At 43.1% G+C, this 20,183-nt stretch overlaps 1 protein-coding gene across 3 annotated transcripts in view; it reads right to left on the reverse strand.

The window, feature by feature from the left end:
* The window catches only part of LOC111963973 (splicing factor, suppressor of white-apricot homolog), a 130,842-nt gene that overhangs the window by 58,772 nt on the left and 51,887 nt on the right, over positions 1 to 20,183 (reverse strand). For all 3 annotated transcript variants that reach the window (XM_023987587.2, XM_023987586.2, XM_023987588.2), the window contains exons 11-12: positions 3,339 to 3,444; positions 2,590 to 2,823 (exon numbers count right to left, since the gene is read on the reverse strand). In XM_023987587.2, coding sequence (XP_023843355.2) covers positions 2,590 to 2,823; positions 3,339 to 3,444 — 340 coding nt within the window. The remainder of the gene's footprint in view (positions 1 to 2,589; positions 2,824 to 3,338; positions 3,445 to 20,183) is intronic.

Consider the following 20,183-nt stretch of genomic DNA (forward strand, 5'->3'; position numbering starts at 1 on the left):
TCCGATCACCTACTCTGCGTCTCACAAAGACACGGCMGTTGGAAACAAAAACCTCAAATTTGAACTCATCTGACCAAAGCACAGATTTCCACTGGTCTAATGTCCATTACTCGTGTTTATTGGCCCAAGCAAGTCTCTTCTTATTATTGGTGTCCTTTAGTAGTGGTTTCTTTGCAGCAATTCGAACATGAAGGCCTGATTCACCCAGTCTCCTCTGAACAGTTGATGTTGAGATGTGTCTGTTACTTGAACTCTGTGAAGCAGTTATTTGGGCTGCAATTTCTGAGGCTGGTAACTCTAATGAACTTATCCTCTGCAGCAGAGGTAACTCTGGGACTTCCATTCCTGTGGCGGTGTTCACGAGAGCCAGCTTTATCATAGCACTAGATGGTTTTTGTGACTGCACTTGAAGAAACTTTAAATGTTATTGAAATGTTCCGTATTGACTGACCTAAAGCAATGATGCTGTTGTTTCTCTTTGCTTATTTGAGCTGTTCTTGCCATAATATGGACTTGGTCTTTTACCAAATAGGGCTATATTCTGCATACCACCCCTCCCTTGTCACAGCACAACTGATTGACTCAAACGCATTAAGGAAATAAATTCCACAAATTAACTTTTAAGAAGGCACACGTGTTAATTGAAATGCATGCCAGGTGACTACCTCATGAAGCTGGTTGAGAGAAATGCCAAGAGTGTGCAAAGCTGTCATCAATGCAAAGGGTGGCTACTTTACTACATGATTCCATGTGTTATTTCATAGTTTTGACATCTTCACTATTATTCTACAATGTAGGAAATAGTAAAAATAAAGAAAAACCCTTGAATGAGTAGMTGTGTCGAAACCTTTGACTGGTACTGTAAATATCTCCATTATGGGGGAGCTAAGAGAGAAATACAACTGTGGTTTATTGCATCCAGTCTCTCCTGACTTCCTTCCTGGAAGCACTCCTTATAAAAGCCACCCTTTCCTCTCCCTCGCMCTCACTTTCTACCAGTTATTTACTGCTGTGCCTCTTCCCTATTCCATTCTCCCTCCATTCCCGCTAGTCTGACTTCCCGCAAAGGCGGAGCATGCGTGTGTATTTGATTGAGCGATGTCGTTCCTAGTCCGCCCGCAGCTCTCCCAGCGAGTGACGGCTGTATTAACAGACAGCTAATATAACTTAAGCGAGAGTGAAAGAGAAAGAGACCGGCAACGACAGAAGACACTTAGAGCCGGCGGTGGGTGAGGGTGGTGAGCTAGCAGACCTCCAGTCTGACCTGGACAGGGCCATCTCTATGCCATTTAAGATGCTGTCTGTCAGATGCATGAATAGAGGAGCAAGCTTAAGTGAAGAGGAAATTCTGCAACTCTCGGAGGACAGTGAGAGATGATAAAAATGCTGTAGCCTTGGGGCGGAAAAGTGTTGGTTTTAACAAAAAAATAAGCATTTTTAGTAACTTCCACTGTCCTTAAAAWAATTACTGGATTTATTTCCTACTGAGAGATGGCAATACAGCAGACAGACTAGTACAGGTCATTCACACTAACTGAGGAGATATTTACCAAGAATTGAAAAGGGCRGATATTAACTCAGCCAAAAAAGAAACATCCCTTTTTCAGGACCCTGTCTTTCAAAGATAAAAATAGTAAAAATCCAAATAACTTCACAGATCTTCATTGTAAAGGGTTTAAACACTGTTTCCCATGCTTGTTCAATGAACCATAAACAATTAAATGAACATGTACCTGTGGAACAGTTGTTAAGACACTAACAGTAGGCAATTAAGGTCACAGTTATGAAAACTTAGGACACTAAAGAGGCCTTTCTACTGACTCTGAAAAACACCAAAAGAAAGATGCCCAGGGTCCCTGCACATCTGCGTGAACGTGCCTTAGGCATGCTGCAAGGAGGCATGAGGACTGGAGATGTGYTCAGGGCAAGAAATTGCAATGTCCATACTGTGAGACACCTAAGACAGCGCTACAGGGAGACAGGACGGACAGCTGATCGTCCTCGCAGTGGCAGACAACACCTGCACAGGATCGGTACATCTGAACATCAAACCTGTGGGACAGGTACAGGATGGCAACAACAACTGCCCGACTTTTACCGGGAACGCACAATCATTTAGGGGCATTCCAACTGAGCCACATGTCCATTTAGGGGCATTCCAACAGAGCCGCATGGCCATTTAGGGGCATTCCAACTGAGCCACATGGCCATTTAGGGGCATTCCAACTGAGCCACATGGCCATTTAGGGGCATTCCAACAGAGCCGCATGGCCATTTAGGGGCATTCTAACAGAGCCGCAAGGCCATTTAGGGGCATTCCAACTGAGCCACATGGCCATTTAGGGGCATTCCAACTGAGCCACATGGCCATTTAGGGGCATTCCANGAGCCACATGGCCATTTAGGGGCATTCCAACTGAGCACATGGCCATTTAGGGGCATTCCAACTGAGCCACATGGCCATTTAGGGGCATTCCAACTGAGCCACATGGCCATTTAGGGCATTCCAAAAAAGCTTTTAGGTAAAGTAAAATAAGATGTTCTTTAATATATGAAGTGCAGCCAGTGAGAGCAGCTGTAGCTAGCTACCTTGTTTAGCCTCCAGCTCCTCCAGGGTGAGAGTGGGTCTCTTCTCCTCAGGGGTCGCAGTGACCGCTCTGACCACCATCTCCGCCCCCTCCAGCAGGGCCTCCAGACCCTCCTCGCCCAGCAACTTGTCCGGGTCATCATCTGAGTCGTCGTCCAGCCGTACACGGTTCTTCTCCAGCGGTAGCATGTCGTTCTCTTTGGCTTTGATGGCGAAGCAGATCGGCGCAAAGGGCACTGGGAAGAAAGGCGGAGGTGGGAGAGAGAGAGGGGGGGGGGTGTTTGGTTAAAGCTTGAGGTCGTTTAAGACAAAAAAAGTGCCAGAGTGGCAGTCACTCATTTTACCATAAACCATTAACCTTCCCCAGGCAGGCAAACAGAGAGACAGAGAGAGTATCATTGAGCTGGGGGTTAACCGTCATTAGCATGGGCCAAAGACATGAACCTCAGCCACCACGCTTTTTGAGCAGCCTGCAGCCACCTAATCATTTAGTCAATTTTCTAGCTGACAGTTCTAAAGGAAACCACACATACACACACGCACTCCGCAAAACACAAGCGTACCACCCCAACCACCTCCACTGTCTACTCATCAACAAAGGCCTCAGCATTCCCACTCACCAAACAAACAATTAAGCAGAAAAGAAACATCCTCAGACAGTTTAATTATCAGAGTGGGCAGGCCGGGCTGTGACGACTGGGACTGTGTCAAGGTCAGCCTCTAAATGCTGTGGTGTGTGTACAAGTCTTACCTTTAATTGGCTTGCCTTCATTCAGCTGTTTGTCAGAGGGACAGTTACCAACGCCGATACTGTCTGCCTCCTCCTCCGCTGGGCCCAGGCCGTCTGAAGAGCCACGCTACAGAGAGGAGAGAATACAGTTATTTTAAGAACCAAGTGCGTGGGGTTGTTCTGAGAACGAGAAATTAGAACGCACCAGACACAATACCTAGGCTTTTTCATAGAAAAGTATTTTGTGCTTAGGCTATGTGATGCCAATGCTATTTGCAAAGCTTTGTTTGGGATTGGGTTTAAAAGTTGACAGTCAAAAATAGATGTGAGTGAGGCACAGTGAGGGTTGGTTGCAGGCTGAACGGTAACGGAAAGCCCATTTCACAGTACAGAGGGCCGACCACTCCTCTGTCGTCATGGCCCTCATTGGAATGCTCTGTCCGCTCTGTGCACCGTTCACCATAGGACACTGACAGAGAGGTTTAATCATTGCAACATGCAGTGGTGGAGGGACCAGGGGACAGCCACTTCCACAAGGCCAATTCTGTGTGGAGAGAACACATGCCTCAGGTCTCCTTTTCTGAGCGCAGTCCCTGAACATGGACCATACCAGCTCAGTAGGGACATAGGAGGAAAGGGACTAGCCTGAGCACCAGATCAGAGACCATGTTGTATGTTAACAAATAGTCATCACTAGCTTGCTAGTAGGTATATGATAGGAAGAGTCTGGACACCAGGCTAGCCGTTAGAGACAAACAAGAAAACAACATTTGGGCCGTTTCCTCTCGTTTCTACCTACATGAGGATGGACTCATAATCCCACTTCATATGTATGCATGATGCCATGATTGGTGGGCAACAGGTCTGCCTTTGCAGCTGACTGTTTAGGCTTCAATTACCTGGGTTTCTCAGGGAGAGAGAGAAAGGCAGACTGAGGAGAGAATAAGGGAAGAGAGTGATAGAAGTGTGTGTGAGAGAATGAGGGGGTGAAAGGAGAGAGAGAGAGAGAGAGAGAGAGAGAGAGAGAGAGAGAGAGAGAATGAGGGGTGAAGGGAGAGAGAGAGAGAATGAGGGGTGAAGGGACAGAGAGAAAATGAGGGTGGAGGGAGGGAGAATGAGGGTGAAGGGAGAGAGAGAAATAAGGTAGATAGGTAGTTCTGTGTCGCTAATGGAAGTTTTTCAATATTTTACAGTTCTATTAAGGAAGTGTGGCAGCGAGCTCTTCAGCCGTGGCCCTCTGGAATGAGAGATCAGGGGACCATTAGCCTGGCTAAGGAATCTGCCTCCATGAAGATGCGCCTCTTTGATGGGGGAGAAAGAGGATGAAATGTGTGTCCTGGGCAGAAATWGAAATATAAGCTCCTGAGTGGCGCAGCAGTCTAAGGCACTGGATCGCAGCACTTGCGGCGTCACTACAGACCTGGGTTCAATCCCAGGATGTGTTGCAGCCGGCCGTGACCGGGAGACCCATGAGGCAGTGCACAATTGGCCCAGCGACGTCCGGGTTAGGGGAGGGTTTGGCCGGCCGGGATGTCCTTGTCCCATCGCGCTCCAGTGACTCCTTGTGGSGGGCCGGGCGCATGCACGCTGACGTCGGTCACAGGTTGTACAGTGTTTCCTCCGACACATTGGTGCAGCTGGCTTCCGGGTTAAGCAAGCAGGGTCGTGTTTTCGAGGACGCATGGGTCTCAACATTCGCCTCTCCCGAGTGCATACGAGAGTTGCAGCGATTAGACAAGACTGTAACTACCAATTGGATATCACAAAAATTTTGAAGAAAAAGGGGTAAAAAGTACAACAAAAAATGTATATATATATATATATATATATATAAGAAATAGAAATAACATATTCTTATTTCTTACAATAGGGATGTTTAAATTTATGCTATACTTTTACCAACAGTGTGTGGATTGAAAGAAACTATGCCCCACTTTCAATCAATATTTTCCATTCTGTGTATGAACCGAAACAGAGATGTTTATACAGTTGGTTGTCCCACCTAGCTACAGTTGAAGTCGGATGTTTACATACACCTTAGCCAAATACATTTAAACTCAGTTTTTCAATTCCTGGCATTTATTCCTAGTAGAAATACAGTTTTATATCAGTTAGGATCACCACTTTATTGTAAGAATGTGAAATGTCAGAATAATAGTAGAGAGAAGGATTTAATTCAGCTTTCATTTTTTTCATCACATTACCAGTGGGTCAGAAGTTTACATACACTCAATTAGTATTTGGTAGCATTGCCTTTAAATTGTTTAACTTGGGTCAAACGTTTCAGGTAGCCTTCCACAAGCCTCCCACAATAAGTTGGGTGACTTTTGGCCCATTCCTCCTGACAGAGCTGGTGTAACTGAGTCAGGTTTGTAGGCCTCCTTGCTCGCACACACTTTTTCAATTCTGCCCACAAATTTTCTATAGGATGAGGACAGGGCTTTGTGATGGCCACTCCAATACCTTGACTTTGTTGTCCTTAAGCCATAACTTTGGAAATATGCTTGGGGTCATTGTCCATTTGGAAGACCCATTTGCGACCAAGCTTTAACTTCCTGACTGATGTCTTGAGATGTTGCTTCAATATATCCACATAATCCCCATGATGCCATCTATTTTGTGAAGTGCACCAGTCCCTCCTGCAGCAAAGCACCCCCACAACATGCTGCCGCCACCCCCGTGCTTCACGGTTGGGATGGAGTTCTTCGGCTTGCAAGCCTCCCCTTTTTTCCTAAACATAACAATGTGGTCACTATGCTCAAACAGTTATATTTTTGTTTCATCAGACCAGATGCATGCCTCCAAAAAGTATGATCTTTGTCCCCATGTGCAGTTGCAAACCGTAGTCTGGCTTTGTTATGGTGGTTTTGGAGCAGTGGCTTCTTCCTTGATGAGCGGCCTTTCAGGTTATGTCGATATAGGACTRGTTTTACTGTGGATATAGATACGTTTGTACCTGTTTCCTCCAGCTTCTTCACAAGGTCATTTGCTGTTGTTCTGGGATTGATTTGCACTTTTCGCACTGAAGTACATTCATCTCCAGGAGACAGAACACGTCTCCTTCCTGAGCAGTATGACGGCTGCGTGGTCCCATGGTGTTTATACTTGCGTACTATTGTTTGTACAGATGAACGTGGTACCTTCAGGAGTTTGGAAATTGCTCCCAAGGATGAACCAGACTTGTGGAGGTCTACAATTTACATTCTGAGGTCTTGGCTGATTTATTTTGATTCACCCATGATGTCAAGCAAAGAGGCACTGAGTTTGAAGGTAGGCCTTGAATTACATCCACAGGTACACCTCCAATTGACTCAAATTATGTCAATTAGCCTATCTGAAGCTTCTAAAGCCCTGACATAATTTTCTGGAATTTTCCAATCTGTTTAAAGGCACAGTCAACTTAGTGTATGTAAACTTCTAACCCACTGGAATTGTGATACAGTGAATTATAAATGAAATAATCTGTCTGTAAACATTTGTTGGAAAATTACTTGTGTCATGCACAAAGTAGATGTCCTAACCGACTTGCCAAAATTATAGTTTGTTAACAAGAAATTTGTGGAGTGGTTGAAAAACAAGTTTTAATGACTCCAACCTAAGTGRATGTAAACTTCCGACGTCAACTGTATTTAATACAGTACAATTCAGTTTCAAGCATCAATAAGTTTCATATCTCATCCGACTGTTGGTACACATATGACCATCATCTCTACATGCATGGATGCAGTCATTTCGAATAAGCCTTCTGCTATATGTTCCTCTGGGGTATGATTTCATACGTTATATATTCTCCCTGTCTGTAGCATCCTGTTCATGATACTGCCCTGGCATCATCGGTTTCCTCTTTATACTGTCTTCTCCGTCTCTCAAATACAGAGCATTCGTAACTTATTCAGACCCCTTGACATTTCCACATTTTGTTATGTTACAGAATTATTCTAAAATGTATAGTTTTTTCCCATCAATCTACACAACACCCATAATGACAAAGCAAAAACAGGTTTAGAATTTMTTGCAAATGTATAAAAAAAGGGGGGGYYAAATAAATATCAAATTTAAATATTCAGTATTTAGACCATTTACTCAGTACTTTGTTGAAGCACCTTTGGCAGCGATTACAGCCCCGAGTCTTCTTGGGTATGACGCTACAAGCTTGGCACACCTGTATTTGGGGAGTTTCTCCCATTCTTCTCTGCAAATTGATGAGCATTGTTTGTGTGTGTGTACTGCACTGGGTGGATGGTTTGTAGGCGAGAAAAGAGATGGACTTGAGTGGTTGCCTTCAGGGGATTGTGAGTACAGCCACAACCGGAAGTCGCTTTTCGTAGCAGGTACGGAAAGCATTTTAGCTAACCCTAACCTTATACTCTTAACCTGCTACAAAGAAGTCACTTCCAGTCATAGCTGTATTCCACCTAGTCAAAACCGCCATCAAGGTTTAGTAACACAAGAAAAGAGTTGCATGACAACTGTCAGTGGTGGTGTATGAGGCGTAACCTCACAAACACATGTAGGCCACAGTGCAAAGACGCATACAGAGACTGACAGGTCTCTAACACTCACTCCCACCCAGACCCCAGGCCCACACGGTCGTCAGAGGGCTAGAGAGCTCCGGGAGATTAACCATGGTGTGCAGCCTTTATTTCTTGCAGGCTACTTTATTACATTTCGGTATGTGACGTTACGTTATATCTTTCCCACTGTGCAGACTGCCTTGTCTGCTAGCGAACAGCACAGCCGGCAAAATGTAGCCGTTTATCAATTCAAAACTGAAGATCTCCATTGTCCATATCAGTCCATTGCTTAGCAGCGAAAAGCAACCTGTCATGGATAGATAACTGAAAAAATATCTCTAGCAATACAGCTACCGAAAGTGCTCTTTGACCCTCATCCCAATATGTTGCTGATAGAGCAGGATAAAGTAGTGCAGCAAGCCGCCGGAGAGGCTGAGAAAAACCTCATAGGAAGCATTTCAGATGGTTTTAMAGGAAATTGTGAATACAGTTAGTTGTAATAGCACAGTGGTTTTAACAAGTGASGCAAAGCACTTTACAACGTCCTGAGTGGAAAGCCACTAAAAACAAGCCGGGAGCAATGGAAGCGACTTTGGAAAGACTCCTTCTAAAAGGCTGCAGAAAGATGTTAGGAGAAGGAGTGAAACTGTTAAGGGAGGGCAACTTCCATACAAATAGGTCAGGCTGAGGCTGCAGACCATATCTCATACAACAATCTCACCACAACACCCCAAACACAAGACATCAGGATGAACATTCAAAATGGAYGGGAGAGTTAATTTGTTGTTCCTCCCATGCTCTTAAACTAGTAATGCCAAATGAGCTGCTGCAGGCCACCTGTTAGTGTGATCATGTCATCAGAGCTGCTGCTTCAGCAGAGGCACCTAACCCATAACCCCCCCCCCCAGGTAAAACTAGGCTACAGCAATGACCAATAGATTTAAACTAAACCACTTCCAGGCATCCACAAAACATCTGGAGGCGGGAGTGAGAACAAGATTAGCATGACTACCCAGAACAGAGTACAATGGAGAGGAGTCGTTGATGGCCTATGCTTCATGAGGAAGTAAGTAAGTACCGTCTTAACTTCCCCCTGTCACAACTAGCTATAGATCAAAACACAGGGAAAGCAGTCTATTTCAATAATGGATGTCCTCAATCTCACCCCACTTTATTAAGAGAGGGGTCTGATGTGAGGAAAAGAGAAAACAAAATATTAAAAACAGAAACGTCATCAGTGTCGAAGAGAGGAGYAGCTACTACCTCAACTTAGGAACTGGGACAGTCACCAAAAAAGAGGAAGACAAGGGAGAATTAACTGAACCACTTGCGTTCAAGGACGCGGAGGTGAACCCCCTCATCTCAGCGCTTCAAAGGCTCTCTCAGGTACCGGCGGAGCGGAGTCACACAGCCGCAGGCACAAATCAAGAACAATGGCTTCTGCCAGGTGGCTAACTGAGCTTTTAAGTCGGGCGGGCGGACGGCTTATGGAAGGTGATGAATCGACCTCCGTCACTCGAGGAGAGAGAGGGGGGTAAGGGGAAGAGTAGGGAGGGAGAGAAGGAGTTGGAATAATTCTCATGGCTGTGGATCATAACCTTTACAGTATGAAAGGATGCAGAAGAGGACAGGAGTAGAGTGGAGGAGAGGAAAGAGCAGGATAGAGTCTGGAGGAGGGTAAAGGCACTATTCACTTTACTGGAAGAGTCAATTCAGAAAAGCAGCCTGAACATGCCTTAGAATTTGACAAAACAGTAGTGAGGGAAAATGTTGAATATTGATGGAGTCAGCTATCCACTGCTGCTCTACCCAACAGTCTGTCACTGTAGGGCCTTTGATGGAGGCTGGAGCTGCTGGAGGGTGTGGAGGGACAGGCAGGGACAGAAGCAGCCATGCAATGTGGTTGGCCCTAGGGTGAAGGACCACTGCCAGAGACAGAGAGTGGACATCCAAGCAACCCAGAAAGGAGGCATCAAAGTCAGGCCTGCATCCCCAGCAGCTGGTGGAAAGGGGAGGGACTGCTACAGACAAAAGCCAAGACTCAGGATTGACACAGCATGAGTAGCCTGAAAAAGGCCCTAAACTGCACACATCATTGGTGCTGCATCATGATCTAAAGCTAGGGCTACCCTAAAGCATTTCAAAACACTCCTCTGGTGGGCAGAGAGATGCTGCTTCTGGACACACACACACACACACTTACCATACATCACACTCCAACACATACCCTCCTTCATACACACATCATTGGTGCTGCATCATGAAAGTGTATGTGTGAAGGAGGGTATGTGTTGGAGTGTGATGTATGGTAAGTGTGTGTGTGTGTCCAGAAGCAGCATCTCTGCCCACCAGATGAGTGTTTTGAAATGCTTTAGGTTAGCCCTAGCTTTAAAGTGAAGTTCACACACACAGAATACATGATCAACTCTCCTACTATCTGCTCATCAATTCAGGAATGATGCAAAACCACAAAGAAAAGTGCAATAAAAGTGACTATAAAGTGTGTATAAAATGCTCCCATCTAAAATGTGTTTCGCAGTGTAGAACAAGGCTTTGAGGACAAGCTACAATAAGCCACAATAATGTTAATCGTTTTCAGCAGGAACCAGCTGAAGCCCCAGCAGCCAAGCTGTCTCTGGAGAGATACTCAACAGAACCACATCGCTCTCTCTCTGCTCCCGCTCTCTCTACAGCCCTGACACGTGGAGCCTACTGTTGCTTAGCCTCGCAAGCCACCATCATCTCCTAATCATCCCTGCAGCGAACCATTCATGTAAACTCGCAAGATCAAGGTGGCTCGCAACGCAAACTGTAGCTGGTCCAAAAATAGCTCCCTGCAGCTCCCTTCATCATTTCCTGGTTGCTAAAATTCTAATAGTCCGCCTAATTTCAGTTTGTGACAAACAATAAGTCATTGCGTAGAGAATCATTGTACCATCTAAACTGTGAAATATATTTTCCCTAATCAAAAACACTGTATATTTAGCTGTTTTAAGTTGGTGTACAAAACCAAAAGTAAAATATGCAAAAACAAAACTTCAGAATAGAAGGCATAGAAATAACACATAGAACAGATCTACCACTTCTTAGACTTGCTTTCAACGGGAATGAAAGATCTATAACTCACATTTCGATGTGAATTTAGAAGGGTGGCCCAAAAAGTTACAATTGCCTCAAAATGCTTAATATAAAACGGATGACACAAAGAGATATCTGAGCAAGAGAACCTCATTGAAATTGCAACAAGCGGTTCTGTAAAAAGTGAATTTAAATCAGAAGCCACTGCCAGCTTTCTGGATAGTGCTGCGCTCAGAATTTCTGGCCTTGGCAAATTGCGCTGTTAAGACACTGATGCCCTTTGCAACCACGTACCTATGTGAGAGTGGATTCTCGGCCCTCACTAGCATGAACACTAAATACAGGCACAGACTGTGTGTGGGAAATTATTTAAGACTGAGACTCTCTCCAATACAGCCCAACATTGCAGTGTTACAGTTGAAGTCAGAAGTTTGTGGGCATGCAAGGGTGAGAGGACCAAGAGACCAGAGGTGGCAGAACGGAATGCTCGGGTTGGGGTGTAGGGTTTGAGCATAGCCTGAAAACACATTTTCCACTGCCAAGGAGACTCAAGAATTCTTTAATAAGCACAACACACAGGGGAAGAGCTGATAGATCTAGGCTAACCCCAATTTGACTGGCTCAATATTCAGCTATGCTATACATACACAATCACACAGCCTACCTTTTGGCTGTGATGCTGTACTCAGCGTGAGGGAGGAAGCAGTGGTGAGGCTGCCTCTCAACGTCTCGCCACTCTTACTCCCTCCGCTGAGAAAAGGGGACACAGCCTTCCAGCTGACAAAACTCAAGTTGCACTGCCTTATTTCAGACTCATGCACCAATTCATGTTGTTACTCCAATGACCAGAGAAAGTGAAATATTCCTTGATATAAAACCATACAAGCCGCTAATAATAATGCAAACTTATCGTGAGTGGAAGTAGGGAGAAAGCGTATTTTATGGCTTATAAAAGTGTTGAATAAAGTGTTGACAGTGCTGAATAACAACAAACATGAACATACTCATAAAAACAGCAGCTTTTTTGTTGTATTTGTTTTCTCCCTCAAGTCATGATTTTAAAAGTTTAGAAATCTCACAGTATCAACTTTGCTGTGTGTTCCAGGTTACTTTTTTCTATGGCTGGAGGAAACTGTGCAGACACGGTGATCTGAGCTATCTTATTGGCCAGCGGTAGGCCCATGACGGCGTGGCCAAGCATGCCTCCAACTCAACCATCAAGTTTGCAGACGACACAACAGTAGTAGGCTTGATAACCAACAACGATAAGACCGCCTACAGGGAGAAGGTGAGAGCTCTGGGAGTGTGGTGGCAGGAAAATAACCTCTCACTCAACGTCAACAAAACACAGCAGAGGGAGCAAACCCCTATCCACATCGATGGGACCGCAGAAGGTGGAAAGCTTCAAGTTCCTCGACGTACACATCACTGACAAACTGAAATGGTCCACCCACACACACAGTGTGGTGAAGAAAGCGCATCAGCGCCTCTTCAACCTCAGGAGGCTTAACACCTAAAGAAATGTGGCTTGACACCTAAAACCCTCACAAACTTTTACAAATGCACAAATGAGAGCATCCTGCTGGGCTGTATCACCGCAAACTGTTCAAACTGCACCGCCCACAACCTCAAAGCTCTTCAGCCGTTGGTGCGGTTTGCCCAATGCATTACCGGGGGGAAACGTCCTGCCCTCCTGGACACCTACTGCACCTGATGCCATAGGAAGGCCAAAAAGATCATCAAGGATATCAACCACCCGAGCCAATGCCTGTTCACCCTGCTATCATCCAGAAGGCAAGGTCATTATAGGTGCATCAAAGCTGGGACTTAAGAGTCTGAAAAACAGCTTCTATCAAGGCCATCAGACTGCTAAATAGCCATCACTAGCACATCAGAGGCGGCTGCCTATAGACATAGATTAGAAATCACTGGRCACTTTTATAAATGGATCACCAGCCAGTTTAATAACGTTCCGTATCTAGCATTACTTATGTCATATGTATAAACTGCACTCCACACTATTCTACTGTATCTTAGTCACTTTTAAATTGTGTTTACATATTGCATCACCCATCTCATATGTATATACTGTATTGTATTCTATACTACACCACTGACTGTTAAACAGCCATCTCCAGCACATCAGAGGCTGCTGCCTATAGACATAGATTAGGAATCACTGGCCACTGTAAGGAAATTAAACACTAGCCACTTTAATAATGTCTACATATCTTGCATTACTCATCTCATATGTACAAATTATACTCTATACTATTCTACGGTATCTTAGTCACTTTAATTGTGTGTAAATATTGCATCACCCATCTCATATGTATATACTGTATTCTATACTATGCCACTGTATCTTAGTCCAATGCCGCTCTGACATATGTATATATTCTTAATCCATTCCTTACTTAGATTTACATGTATTTTGTGAAACTGTTGGATATTACTTGTTAGATATTACTGCACTGTCGGAGCTAGAAGAACAAGCATTTCGCTACACCCGCAATAACATCTGCTAAACATGTGTATGTGACCAATACATTTGATTTTGATTTGATTGGTGATTTGATTTGATAGGTGCACTTGATCTGCTCTCTGGCCCTGCCGTGTAGGCAGAGTTCTTCCTTCAGATACATGAAATGGTCCAAAATGGGAACACTTTGCCTTCCCGGTGCTAGGGCTGATGAACCATGTGCACCTACCGCCAACAGCAACAAATAAAATAAAAATAGGAACGGGAAGGCTTCATCGTCYGGTTTTTACTGAAATGTTTMGTGAACGACTAGGAATGCCTTAAAAATAGTGACCACTAATTTAGACAATGATGACTCCACACCAATTATTGAACAAAAGACAATATTACTGAAGTGTCATACAGACTGGGGTGGCTTCTTTGTTGGGCTACAGGGCATTGAATCCATATGGGCTAAACTGTGTAGGATAGACGGCCAGTCCCATATGGGCTAAACTGATTAGGATAGACGGCCAGTCCCATATGGGCTAAACTGTTTAGAAGATAGACGGCCAGTCCCATAGGGCTAAACGTGTAGGAATAGACGGCCAGCCATATGGGCTAAACTGTTAGGATAGCCGGCCAGTCCATATGGGCTAAACTGTTTAGGATAGGACGGCAGTCCATATGGGCTAAACTGTTTAGGATAGACGCCAGTCCCATATGGGCTAAACTGTTTAGGATAGACGGCCAGTCCCTATGGGCTCAAACTGTGTTAGGATAGACGGCCAGTCCCATATGGGCTAAACACTGTTTAGGATAGACGGCCAGTCCCATATGGGCTAAACTGATTAGGATAGGCGGCCAGTCCATATGGGGCTTAAACTGTGTGGATAGACGGCCAGTCCCATATGAGGCTACACTGATTAGGATAGACGGCCAGTCCCATATGGGCTACACTGATTATGATAGACGGCCAGTCCCATATGGGCTAACTGATAGATAGACGGCCAGTCCCATATGGGCTACACTGATTAGGATAGACGGCCAGTCCCATATGGGCTACACTGATTAGGATAGGCCGGCCAGTCCTATGGGCTAAACTGTTAGGATAGACGGCCAGTCCCATATGGGCTCACTGATTAGGATAGACTGGCCAGTCCCATATGGGCTACACTGATTAGGATAGACGGCCAGCCCCATATGGGCTAAACTGATTAGGAAGACTGCCAGTCCATATGGGCTAAAACTGATTAGGATAGACGGCCGAGTCCCATATGGGCTACACTGATTAGGATAGACGGCCAGTCCCATATGGGCTAACTGTGTAGATAGACCGGCCAGTCCATATGGGCTACACTGATTAGGATAGACGGCCAGTCCATATGGGCTAACTGATTAGGATAGAACGGCCAGTCCATATGGGCTAAACTGATTAGGATAGACGGCCAGTCCCATATGGGCTACACTGTGTATAGGATAGACGGCCATCCATATGGGCTAAACTGATTAGGATAGACGGCCAGTCCCATATGGGCTACACTGATTAGGATAGACGGCCAGTTCCCATATGGGCTACAACTGATTAGGATAGACGGCCCAGTCCATATGGGCTAAACGTGTAGGATAGACGGCCAATCCCATATGGGGGCTAACTGATTAGGATAGACGGCCAGTCCCATAGGGCTACATGATTAGGATAGACGGCCAGTCCCATATGGGCTACACTGATTAGGATCAGACGGCCAGTCCCATATGGGCATAACTGATTAGGATAGACGGCCAGTCCCATATGGGCTAACCTGATTAGGATAGACGGCCAGTCCCATATGGGCTAGCACTGATTAGGATAGACGGCCAGTCCATATGGGCTTACACATGATTAGGATAGAACGGCCAGTCCCATATGGGCTAAACTGATTAGGATAGACGGCCAGTCCCATATGGGCTAAACTGATTAGGATAGACGGCCAGCCCCATATGGGCTACCACACAGTCATTTTTTGTCTTCCTCTGTTCACGTGGCTGAATTTACCTCCCAGGAGGAATTGACCTACAGGTCATGATTAGTTATAGACTGCATTACTTGCGTAAACCCTCTTCTTTATTCTTTATTTTTTTACATAGTAAAAAAGCACATACATACTTAATAAAAATGTAGGATACATTATGTTGTTACGGTAATTTAGCCGTTATTGCTGATAATAATAATAATGAGGATAATGATTTAAGAGGGTTTTATTGGGTGGGGAACGTCCAATGGCTGGGTTTCCCTCTGTGTCCTGCTTTTTTGTTTTACATCCGTGMGCGTATTAACAGTAAAGATAACAATAACGTAATTAATAATACATCATTTTTTTGACAATGGCAACACTAGCTAATCGRTCTTGGAATTTGAAAGGCCTAAACTCTCCTATAAAATGTTCCAGCTGTCTTGATATCCTAGCAAGAAACCATGTTGATATAGCAATGCTCCGAGAAACACACCTGCTACAAAAGGACGCACATAGAATAGAGAACCATTTGTACAAACTGGCTTATTTTTCATCAGCCCCAAACAATACATCTTTAGTTATCATAATGATAAGTCAGAAACTCTAAATCACCCTCCTGGGTAAAGGCGAAGACRAAGAACGCAGAATCACTTTCCTTAAATGTATCCATAATGGAAAGAAAATTTSCTTTATTAATGTGTACGCTCCAAATTGATATGATCCTAGGTTTTTTGATTCTCTGAACATATTGTTAGAATCAACTGAATTCCATCTGGTTATTGGGACASACATGAATGTCATTTCYGACATGCAGGACAAATCTATTAAGACCAACTACAATCTACACGCAACCAAGGCTCTCCAGCATATACTCTTTGATTASAACCTCATTGATGCTTGGTGAGCACATAATCCTAAAGCAAAAGAGGACACTTTCTACTCAAACAGGTATAAATCATTCTCACGAATCAGTTTCAGACTATTATCTACAACTATTTTCTTTAACCAAGAAAATAGAAATTCGACATATGAGCTTGTCTGACCASCATGCTTAATACTGACAAATTCAAATTTCAGAATCTCCTAAAAGAGCGACAAGATGYCGTTTCAACYWTTCATTACTAAAAAAKWCAACATTTTMTGATGAATTTGAAARGGAACTAAATTCATAATGACCAATAAATATTCAGTCGAAGAGCCCCAGATTCTATGTGATGCAAKCGAAGGTTTTGTTAAAAATAATGCAACMCCATTTGCATCTGGGTTGAATAAATCACAATTAAAGAAGATATAAGAATTGGAAATGTTAACTGTGTTAGAGCATTCTCAACAAACACTCTTTATAGACCAGGTAGATAGTACTCTTTCCAAAGTCAWGACAGAACTTCATTTACTGATAAGGTAGAGAGCAGAATCTGCCATCCATCGAGTTAGACTCATGGTAATCGTCCCAGTCGTTTACTGGCCAACAAGCTATGCAGTAATTACCAATTAGCTGATATAGCAAATAGTGAATTTGAAACAGGGGGATTACTATCAGAACCCAAATAAATCAAATAATCTCCCACTTCTATAAAGAACTGTACACCTTTGACTGTAAATCCACACCAAACCAGACTAAGTATTTTCTAAAAGAATGAAGAACTCCTCTTCTCTCAATGGAGGAAGTCACCTTGCTGGGAGACCAAAACTCTCGAACTCAAAAGGGCATTGGATAGCATGAATAAAGGGCATTGGATAGCATGAATAAAGGGCATTGGATAGCATGAATAAAGGCCACTGGATAGCATGAATAAAGGCCACTGGATAGCATGAATAAAGGCAAACCACCTGGATGGGATGGTATTACTCCTTACGTCGATTTAAAATGTTGGAATCAATTAGGTTCACTAATGCTCTAAATGATTAGTACAGCCATTCACAAAGGTTCATTTGGGAGAGATGTGAACACGGCACTAATTTTACTTTTCTTWAAAAAAYGTAAGGATGCCACCCAGTGTTCTCACTATTGCCCCCTTTTTTCAGCATGAACCTGCTCTCTGCCACCAGTACAAGGAGATGGAGGGTGAACAAGCAACACTTCAGGTATTTATCTTTTTTTACTTTGAGCTTATAGCTTGAACTTGAATGTTATTTCTGGTATGCAAGGTTTTAATAATGTCTTGTCTATTTTTGTCTGCTTTCCTCCTTTACAGCATCAATTGTCTGGAGCCTGATGTTGTTGTGGCCAAGGAGATTCACTCAGATGGGACCAATGTTGACTTTCGTCCTCCCAGAAATGAGAAAGCATCCTCCAGACTGGACACAACCTGGCAAACATATATTTTAGAGAAGATCAGGACTTTTGCAATGAAAAGGCCATGGACATTTCATGTCCTGCTCCAAAGGGCANGACTGGACACAACCTGGCAAACATATATTTTAGAGAAGATCAGGACTTTTGCAATGAAAAGGCCATGGACATTTCATGTCCTGCTCCAAAGGGCAGGACAGAAATATGCTCTCAGGCTAGATTCCTTTTTTTATATCATAACATGACCTGAACCAAAGTCACTCAAAGGATCTTATGATCTAGGTCTAGTTAGTGTTCTTATGCATTTGTGTGACTTGTGTTTTAACGTTTTTCTTAATTGTAGGCTCCTACACCTTGAAGTTAATAAAGTATTTTAAATGTTGAAATATTCATTTTTTAAGCACTACTTCATTGATTTAGCACATGGTTACAGTCACGTGTTCCAATGTGAATTCTTTAAGATGGGTGGGTCTAAGGGTGTGAATGATGCTAAATGGGCATAAACAAAGAGCAGCACTGTAGCTGTTCAATGTGAAAGGTTATATTAATATTGTTAATGGTTTGCATAATGGGGGAACATGGTAAGGTAATGTTCAAAGAATCCATTTTGGCAATTTGGTGAAAGGATTAATGTAGAACATGTGTGAAAATTGCAGCAAAATGTTTGATTGCCCTTTTCACCTAAACGGGATTATAAGTTTATAAACTTTTAAAGCAGCATTACTTCCCCATGCTTCCTCCAACTACAGCATTTGTCATTTTGAAGCTCTGAGTCTGTATTTTTTGCCAATATAAAGAAACACAATTTCAAATTATGGAACATAATCCAAAAATAAATGTTCAGTAACAGATATTAAACGGTATTCCAAAGTATTGATGTCCCATCTTGAGACTTACCCAAATTGGTACACACGGACCAAAGCGAGTTTGTTAAAAATCTTTTACCCTCAGATAACCTCTGTCGACTATTACACATCTTAGACGCTTCATCAAAAGCAACAACTCCTTGGCCTGTATTATCTCTCGATGCAGACAAATATTTTGATATAACCATTATAGTTTGTCTCTGGTCTGTCTTGGAACATATGGGAATTGGCACCAATTTCATTAATATGATTAAAATACTATATGCCATTCCCTCAGCTATAGTTATAAAATGCAATATCTTCTTTGCGCGTTGCGCCGTTATAGATTCACAGAAGCAGTAGACAGGGCGATCCAATTTCGCCTTTCCTATTCTTATTATCCATGGAATCCCTTGCCCAGCCAATTCGTCAAATTGACGGAAAATACAAACTTCCTAAAATCTACTGATCAATTGCATCTCATTATACACAGACAATATTTTATTTATCTACACAATATATGCCAATCGCTCCCAAATGCATTGAAGATCATAAACTAAGCTTCATCTCAAGTTTATACAATTATCTAACCAATAAGCCCTACTGCCTCAAGACACCGATGGAGCACTCCTCTCTACTTACGGTTCCCAATTGTTTCTAATTTTAAATATTTGAAAAGTAGATATATTTCTTTCCGTAGATAAACATTGCAGAAGCTTTAACAGAACGCTCAAATCATTCGAGTTCAGTAGATGGAATAATATCGCTGGCTTTAACCTGCAGAATATCTATTGTCAAAAATATTATATTGAAAGGCTGAATTTCTGTAGTAGAATTTTTCCATTGCTTCCCTTTGTTATTGGGCATTTTTTAAATTCATAGTGCAGTTTCAAAACGTTATGAGCAAAGTAAACAATCCTGGAATAAAATTAAAACACATTAACAAAGAGGGGAAACGACTAGAACGACTAGTCTATCTTGTACTTGAACTTTTAAATTGTAGTTTCCAGGATCCTAGCATTTCCACACCATTCTAAATTGGTTAGCCAAAACTCTTCTGCCCCCTGCTGAAGTATAGAGAGAAATATGGTGTCTCATATTGCCCTGGAAGAGGTAGTCTTCCTCGATATCCTGATAATGTAAACTACGCTTTGGTCCTATTACTTGCTCAAACATTTCTATGGGCGCAAAAATTGAAAGACAAAAAACAAAGTCGTAATCGGAATCAAAATGGAAGACATACTCAATAGTTCACAATAAGCCTTGCGATCATAGAGGGCGGACTTTTACATCCCGCCCAATGGTCAAATTTGGAATCATGCCTCACCATGGACGTAATGGTTTTCAGAACATTACACAGATTTGAAAGATACATACCATTACAGGCACTCCTTTTTTTCTAGACTCTCTAGAAATCGGTCAGCTATGCTGACTATGGCCCTAGCCGAATCGCATCAATGACTGGGATTGTAATAAATACAACATCTGGGCTCTCGAAAAGAACTAGCCTCTACAATATATAAACAACTTTTGGAAAGCTCAAGATTCCGAGTTACCATTAAAAAGCATGTCCACAGATCTAATTGAATCTGACAACGCTTAAACTGAAAATAATATGAAAAATAAAACATTGCAATCCTTGTAATCTGAAACCATCAACTTCTAAATTTTATCTCTCTCA

Source organism: Salvelinus sp. IW2-2015, linkage group LG5 (assembly GCF_002910315.2).
Source record: "Salvelinus sp. IW2-2015 linkage group LG5, ASM291031v2, whole genome shotgun sequence".
Lineage (NCBI taxonomy): Eukaryota > Metazoa > Chordata > Actinopteri > Salmoniformes > Salmonidae > Salvelinus > Salvelinus sp. IW2-2015.